The following is an 8,694-nucleotide window of genomic DNA, read 5'->3' as shown; positions in this document are numbered from 1 at the left end:
ATTATTTTATGCTAATTCATGGTACTTTTAAGGCTTTTTCTAATTTGTAATACTAATTCATAATTGCAGTGGTTGTGAGACAACAGAGATTCACTTCAGTCCACTTGAATTCGCAAATTACCCTCTCTAATAGGAATTTTTTTAAATCAGTGGGATTAGAATCTTACATTTACATTTACATTTACAGCATTTATCAGACGCCCTTATCCAGAGCGACTTACAATCAGTATTACAGGGACAGTCTCCCTGGAGCAATTTAGGGTTAAGTGTCTTGCTCAGGGACACAATGGTAGTAAGTGGGATTCGAACCCAGGTCTTCTGGTTCATAGGCGAGTGTGTTACCCACTAGGCTACTACCACCCCTGAATCTTAAATTCACTTTCCACTGGGCTGCTACTAGTCTTGATGATCATGTAGGACTAGTTTCTACTGGGGAGAGGGTAATAAGTAAAACAATATTCAGATCTGTATAATATGAATTGTGCAATATGTAGTTATATAAACAGGCCATTGTTTATATAACTAGATATGAAAAATGATTCCACAGTGTTGAAAAAAAAGTCTTTTGTGTGTCTCTTCTTTGTCCTTCATAAGAGCTTTAGAGGTTTGGCATACAGTGGGTATGGGTATTCAGACCCTGTTAAATTTTTCACGCTTTGTTATAATGCAGTCATTTTCTAAAATCCTTTTCCTCATTAATGTACACACAGCACCCCATATTGACAGAAAAACACAGAATTGTTGACATTTTTGCAGATTTATTTAACTAAGTATTCAGACCCTTTGCCATGACACTCATATATTTAATTCAGGTGCTGTCCGTTTCTTCTGATCGTCCTTGAGATGTTCTGCACCTTCATTTGAGTCCAGCTGTGTTTGATTATACTGAATTGATTATGAAAACCACACCCGTCTATATAAGACCTTACAGCTCACAATGCAGGTCAGAGCAAATGGGAATCATGAGGTCAAAGGAACTGCCTGAATATCTCAGAGACAGAATTGTGGCAAGGCACAGATCTGGCCATGGTTTAAAAAAAATCTTCTGCACTTAAGGTTCCTTAGGGCACAGTGGCCTCCATAATCCTTAAATGGAAGATGTTTGGGATGACAAGAGCTGACCATGTGGTCAAACTGAGCTATTGGGGGAGAAGAGCCTTCTTGAGAGAGATGTGTCCTTGAGATAAGAACCCAAAGATCACTGTGGTTGAGCTCCAGAGATGCAGTTGTAGAAAGTCCCTAGTCAGGGCTTTTTAGCAGAGTGGCCTCACAGAAGCCTCTCCTCAGTGCAAGGCACATGAAAGCCTGTATGCAAAAACATACATATGGTGAGGAAAACCTTCTCCAGAGTGCTCAGGACCTCAGACTGGGTCGAAAGTTTGCCTTCCAACAAGAAATTTCTGTTTTTCTTTGTTAATAAATCTGCAAAGAAATCCACAATTCTATAAATACAATATCGATAATTTCAACAATTATAAAAAATGCAACATATTTCTACCAATATGGGGTGCTGTGTGTCCATTAATGAGGAAACAAAAATTACCTAAATAATTTTAGCAAATGGCTTTTATGGATTTTAGCAATATAACAAAGAGTGAAAAATTTAAGAGGGTCTGAATACTTTCTGTAGCCACTGTACGTACAGTCCCTGATAAAAGTCTTGTTGCTTGAGTACGAGCATTGACCTCAAGTGCCGCAGAAATATATTTCTAATCAAGATTTTTTTTACAACAAATGGCTCATTTTATTCCCAACAGCTTTTGTAATAATGTTTCAGTGAAAAGCAAAACAGTCAAAAAGTATTCTAATATTCAAAGCTTAGTAAAGCCCATTAAGTCAATTTTTGCCTTGTCATATGAGCTTCACCTGTGACTAATAATGGATCAATTAGGTCTCAGGTGTATAAAAAGAAGCCCAGTACACTAGACCTTCACATCAACTGCAACTAGACCTCTGCAAACATGCCTAAGAAGAGACTGGAGATGTTTTTGACAAGCCCAGGTCAGGCAGACCCCGCAAGACAACTGCTCGAGAGGACCGATCAAAAATCCATTTTTCAGATTAATCTTCTGTTGAATTACACCACAGTCGCTGCAAATATTGCATTAGACCTACTGGAGCCCGCATGGATCCGAGATTCACCCAGAAAACAGTGAAAGTTTGGTGCTGGAAAAATCATGGTCTGGAGTTACATCCAGTATGGGGGGTGCGAGAGATCTGCAGGAAACATCAATAGTCTGAAATACCAAGAAATCTTTGCTACCTTTTATATTCCCAACCATAAAAGAGGCCAAATTCGGCAGGAGGATGGTGCTCCATGACATACTTCCATCTCCACATCAAAGTTCCACAAGGCGAAGAAGATCAAGATCAATCTCCAGGATTGGCCAGTCCAGTCACCAGACATGAACATCATTGAGCATGTGTGGGGCAGGATGAAAGAGGAAGCATGGAAGACGAAACCAAAGAACTCTGGGAGGCATGCAAGACTGCTTTCTTTGCTATTCTTGATGACTTCATCAACAAATTGTATGAAGTCTTGCCAAACCGCAAGGATGCAGTCCTTCAAGCTCATGGAATTAATTCAAGATATTAAATTTGGATCTGACAGCACCACTACTTAATTTGCTGACATATTTTTGTATTTGCAGAGAATTTGTTCAATTTCTGTATAGGCGACAAAACTTTTGTCTTGCCAAACTTTGACCTTTCTGTCTTGATTAAATGATACATTTTTTTCAGTGATACTAATTTATTTCAATGCATTAAACATCATTTGGTGAGGTTTTAGCTTTTCATATGAGCTATTTCTAACACCAATAGATTAATTAAAAGTCAGGATAATAGCAGGTGTTTCTACAAAATAGATAAGCGACAAGACTTTTGTCATGGACTGTAGAATGTTTGCTAAAATAATCTGCATTACCTGTAATAATCCGTTTTGCTAACTTCACATCAACTTTGTTTTCTTGGTTTTCAGAGAAGTTTTATGTATCTACCAATGATCTAGTAGGCATGTATTGAGTCATAAGTAAGGAAAGTAATACCATAGTCACAATTAAAACAATACATTTTAAAGCAAATCCATTTTTATTTAAGTTCATTTATATATTTTTATTAGATTTTTTTTTTTAATTCATAACAGCAAGAATGAAATTTAGCCTTAAAAGCAAGTTGAAAAGGTTTCCATTAGGTGACATGTGTCCTTGGGATAATTTCCTGCAATTAGACACCCTATATATCATACGACTGTAACCAATCCTGCCTTCTTGTCCAGGAGGGGTTTCAATAAATGAAAACATCTGAAGAGAAGGATGATGGATTTGATGTTCTCTCTGCTTCAACACTGTAGGATCTGGTGAAGACGTGAGCTATGGCTTTGGAATGTGTTTTAATTGCAGGCCGTTATCGGTGGCCACCTTATGAAAACCCTTTCTGAAAGCCCTAAATATAAAAGTCAGCTTAAATAAATGGCAGCAGAAGACATAATACATTGTTTAGCACTACAAGCAGAAAGGAAAAGAAAGAAGTCTCTGATTACACAGTTTTACAAAGTCGGATGTACCCAATCCCATAGATGAACAGATCGCTTTGCTGACCTCATGTGGCCCATCAGTCGTTAAGGCCCAGTTTCTCGTGGGCCCACCTACAGTGATGCTAGTGGCAAGTTTACCACATTCCCATATCTGTAAGGTTCCAAAGAGCACACTTCATCTACTTGTAGTACACCTCATGAGCAAAATAACATACTTATAGCTATGCTGTTTGTGTGTTTGTGTAGATGTTACTACTCTTAATGAGGCATAACCTCTGTGAGATTTTTTTTCTGTTTTAATAAAACCACTCATTGTACTCATTTACGCTTTCTTTTAGTCCATTACACTGATATTATACTGAATACTGTAATTAAGTTCTGTTGTATTATATGTTTATGTACTCAAGGTTTCAGGTATCTTTTTTAAAGGTATCTGTTCTTTCCTTTAACATGCAGACCTCTGTGGCTTGAAGAAACAGTACTTTGTTTTGTGTGTTTGGACCTGTGTAGACGCGGTCCCGTAACACCCTGTACAGGAAAGTGTGCCGGGAGGTCCCTACAAGGCCTCTGTCTCTGGAGGGCAAGGCTCACCTCCACATGAAGGTTTCCTGGCAAACTACAAGCCGCCGACAAAAAAGCAAAGCAACATTTTGGCCTCTTTTTTTGTAAGGGGTTAGAGTGAGAACTCTGCCACTTTTTGCAAGCAGTTTTTGTTCAGCCTGTCTTTCCTTTTTTTTTTTCTAATTATCCTTAACAAAATTCCTCATATTTATAGACATTTTTATTCAAAATAAGATCTGAATATTATACATGATTCTCTCTTTTTTGACTATTTACAGAAGTGCAAAAAAGTCAACCTTCATCCCTAGGTTCCAGCTCGTGTATATGTGACAACAGAAGATGAGGGTCACCCCCCTCCTCCTCTCCTCTGCCCTTGAGACCCAGTCTCCATTCATATCGCCCAACAGAGTGATCAAATATGCAGCTTTTTTTCAAGGCCAGGCCTCCAGGGAGATTGAAATATTTAAACAATATTTACTATTTGAAATGAATACAGTAGAAAATAAGTCTAAGATCTAAGAACTATTTTTTTTTTACATTTTTTTTCTCTAATTAGAATGAGTAGTTACAAACCAAATGATCATTAAAATATTCTACCGTTATCAGCGGTCATTGTTGCCACAGCAACAACTAATTTTCTCTCTTATTAACTATTTCCTTGATGTAAGATATCCATATAAAAGATCTTTGTTTGAATAATTCAAACATTTAAAAGAAAAAAAATAATAAAACAAAAATTCTTACATTTCACTAAAAATAAAAATAATTTTGTTTACATTTAGTAATACTATTAATACTTAAATCAACACTACACAGAAATTCATAAGCTGAGTTATGTCATGAGGAACACAAAAACACACACTAGTTCTAGTATTTCATAATCTACAAAAAGTTCAGTAAAATCTAATACAACAACAACAAAAAAAGGCAAAAATAGTAAAATGGTATCCAAGTCTTAGTAACATGAAATGAAATGCTACTACTCTCGGACACACAAGTGAATAACGAACAATTCTTTTATGAGTGCATGCAATCAAAATGATGAGATGCAGTCAATGCATGTATGAAGGAAAGAAGTTGCAATGTAAGTGTATTGACCTCATTTGAATGGTGTGGTGGCCCTAAGGCTGACATTGTTGGTTTATCATGGCCATCATGTGCAACCATGCTCCTCATCACCACACTCCCACAAGGCTTTTGAGAGGCAGGGGGAGAGTTGCTTCTGCAACAAAAATGCTCAACCCTCTCATGGCTTTGGCTGCTCTTCAGACTCCCACGCTCGGGGTGAAAAGAATTGAACTGAACCACCCACAAGCCTCATGACAAATTTAAACAAAATAATTATAAAATTAAAAAAACTTTGGCTGAATCTGTCCTTTAAAACCCACAGTAACACATGTAATACTACATCTTCCAATTTTTAAATATGAATCAGACCATATGCACTTATTCTAGAGAAAAAAAGAACAACAATAATAGTAATCAACATAAAAACAACAACAACAACAATAATACTCTACATTTTCAGGAAACACACTACCCACTCCATAATTGTGAAACATTCTCTGGTATGGTTGTTGAATTAAACCTTCAGTTGCATCTTATTTCTCCTTTTTTTTTTGTGAGTCTCCGTCTGCTGCAAGACCTTGGAGACTTCAATGCACCTAGTCTAGACTTTGTGCCTGAAACTCACAGACCAGGTGTGCCCACCACATAAAAATGGTATTTCAGGACAAAAAGGACAAAAAAAAAGTACCAAAATGTGGAGGGCAGTTTGCACAATGTGAAGACACTATTCATGGGTAAATGCACAAAAAGTAAAAAAAAAAAATTGACACCAAAAATTAAAAGTGCATCTGTCATTTTATATGGCAGGAACACAAGACAATCAAAAGAATGTACATTTGAGACTTAAAGGCATCATTGATGTTAACACTGATGTTATAACACTCATGTATCTTTATTTTTTTTAGTCATTATATATCTTTTTGGATGAAAGTATTCTCTATGGCACTTGATGTGGAGCCTGCAACATGAAGGCTAAAGCGTCAATGTGCTTTAGAAAGGTACACTGTTGTGTGTGTTTTTTTTTTTTTTTTTTTAGACCCAGAACATTCAGCCGTCATTTTGTACCAAAATCCCCTCCCGAGCCCCTTCCTACATACAATCAAGTTCTTTAGGAACAGACCCAGTGACTTATAGAATACTGTGCATGCAAAATCATGTTAGTCTTGCATGGCATTACATTTCTCATGTTTTATGATGTTTCTTTTCCACAATTTAAATGCAAGGTGCACCTTTGATGCGTAAACCATGAAAACTCAAACACAAAACAAATTTAATTAACATAATCTTTCTTGGTCTACAGACGTACCCAAATATAATAAAGAGAGGCATGTCCTTGATGTATTTTATTTTTTTTTTTGTTCGTTTTTTTTTTCCTCATCGAATGGTCGGTGCATTTCACCTACTGCGGGGAGGCAGACAGTGATGCTATCTTCCCCCTGGACACATGATGAATTGTAGAGCGAGATGTGATCACGACCTCTGTTCAGCTGGTCTAGAGATGGTAGCATGCACGTTGATGTCATTCCAGGTTAACGGCGTTCTCCTCTCTCTCTCCTTTTGTTCCGCTTGTTGTCTCTAATCTCGGACAGCACACAAGCACACTTCAATGTGATCTAAAGCAGAAACGCCGAGGATTAAACACGGTGCAACCAACAGTCTTCTTGTCATAATGATCCATAATGTCCCTAGCCAAACATTTCACTGCAAATGAGACATATCAAATACAAATAATGTAAACAACAACAGAATGATAAAAAGTCTTTAAGAAATCAAGATTAAGGCAATGCCTAGGAAAACAAACAGACCTGGGAAATATGTGAAAAGGAACGTGAACTCACTGTTTTCGGTGGACTCTACATCTGAGTCACATATTTGTGACTAGTCAGATGGTCTGCAGATATTATTGGAATCTGAGGGTGAGAACAAGAAGAAAAATGTTTGAAACTTCTACATTCTACAGCTAAAAAGAAGCAAGTTCTAACATTTCTCAGGCTTTCAGAAACAAAATTGCCAAAAATATAGAAAGAGCAGAGACAATTGCAACCTTTTGCTCGATGTCACGCTGCCAAAAATTCTACAATATTTCGATGACTTGGGCCATAGCTGGGGCTCATTTGCTATTCCTTTTACATCAAGCTGTCATGCACGGAGTGTTCTGATACCCCCCCCATAGAATGCAACAGTCTCGTCATGGTAAAAGGCTGACATTACCAACATTTTATTGTAAAATACTACGTTTTACGCCACTGTTTTAGAAAATGCGCTGTTCAACTCCTCACCCCCCATCCCTCAATATTAGACCCAAGGTTACACCCTTGAACCCATTTTTCAACAATGCAAAAATAAAAAAATTATTATTAGTTGTCAACATTATCAGGCTTGTCGACTGAACTGGGCATAAAGCCGGCAAGAAAACTGAGAGTCCGCTGAGAGACGGTACTAATCCAAGGCTGTGAAAGTGTGTCAGTGTCTGGGTCAGCAAGCCCGAGGCCTCGTTCTAAATCTTGTTGTCCATGAAGAAAGCAAAAGGAGCTCTACTGAAGGCCGCTGGATTTCTAAAGAAAAAAAAAAGAGCAGAAAAGGGCCAAACCTGATTGGCTGTGGCTGTTGCAAAGGGAACACTTGTGGCAGATGTTGTGGCTGCAGACACAGTGGCTGGCGTAGCACCGTGCATCATGGGAACTTTTCAGGAGACAGAATTGAACAGGCAAATGAAAAGTGGAGACATGAACGAACGTCAAGAAAAAGAGTTGAGCAGGTCTGGGGTGCGGTGTAATTAAAAGAGATTTACATCGGGACTGTGTCATGCTGTCACTGCATAGCAAGGCTGCCACAAAGGGTACAGCAGGAGGGCACATTTCATTCACTATGTCCATTTGCTATTAACTGTTTATGGTTAAAAAATGTACCTTGCAACTGACATAAATGGTCCACCAAAATGTATTTAATTACACCAGCAATCGTAATGCATAATATTAAAATATTTAAAAAAATAAAAATTCAACCATTTTAAAAACAACCAGTGAGCACTCTGTCTGACACTCACAGGATGCCTCAATCCGATTTTCAAAAATTGCTGTTAAAACAGTACTATACAGAAATAAATACATTTGTAATCATTATCGTAATTAAGACCAGTTTTGCATAAGTCATGAACTAAGGTGTGCTGTGAGTGTCCGAAAGGGCTCCATGTTGATCAAGAAAGAAAGCTGGCACCTACCAACACTTGTTGCAGGTGTCATGCACAATATTGAGCCTGCCCATGCATTTGCAACAGGAAGTGGATTGGAAAAGGGGTGAGGGAGAAGAATCAACACAACCCATCACACGTGTCATTAGGATGAGAACAAAACAGATAAAGGGAGAGAACGTTGTTACGGGAACAGGATAAACATTTCACAAAAAGCCCACAATTGATCCAATAGGAACAGATAAGTCAAGGAGGAGGAGTGAATAATTAATATGGCCGTCTGAACACAGCTCTGCTACGCCATACTGCGGTAATTTATTCTAGCAGCAATAAGACTAAC

The 8,694-nt window shown here is 37.9% G+C and overlaps 1 protein-coding gene across 8 annotated transcripts in view; it reads right to left on the bottom strand.

Annotated features, from left to right (window-relative positions):
* Window positions 1-3,071: 3,071 nt before the first annotated feature.
* LOC114768960 (muscleblind-like protein 1) overlaps window positions 3,072-8,694 on the bottom strand; it is a 77,211-nt gene continuing 71,588 nt past the window's right edge. For 5 of the 8 annotated variants that reach the window (XM_028961534.1, XM_028961532.1, XM_028961536.1 and 2 more), the window contains 4 exons: window positions 8,385-8,420; window positions 7,755-7,846; window positions 7,003-7,074; window positions 3,072-6,777 (listed from right to left, as the gene is read on the bottom strand). In XM_028961534.1, the coding sequence (XP_028817367.1) occupies window positions 7,018-7,074; window positions 7,755-7,846; window positions 8,385-8,420 (185 nt within the window). In that variant the 3' untranslated portion in view covers window positions 3,072-6,777; window positions 7,003-7,017. The remainder of the gene's footprint in view (window positions 6,778-7,002; window positions 7,075-7,754; window positions 7,847-8,384; window positions 8,421-8,694) is intronic. The other 3 variants (XM_028961535.1, XM_028961538.1, XM_028961539.1) reach the window with 1 other exon arrangement.

Source organism: Denticeps clupeoides, chromosome 19 (genome assembly GCF_900700375.1).
Source record: "Denticeps clupeoides chromosome 19, fDenClu1.1, whole genome shotgun sequence".
NCBI lineage: Eukaryota > Metazoa > Chordata > Actinopteri > Clupeiformes > Denticipitidae > Denticeps > Denticeps clupeoides.
Note: the sequence above shows the minus strand (reverse complement) of the source record. Positions and strands in the feature narration are given on the sequence as shown.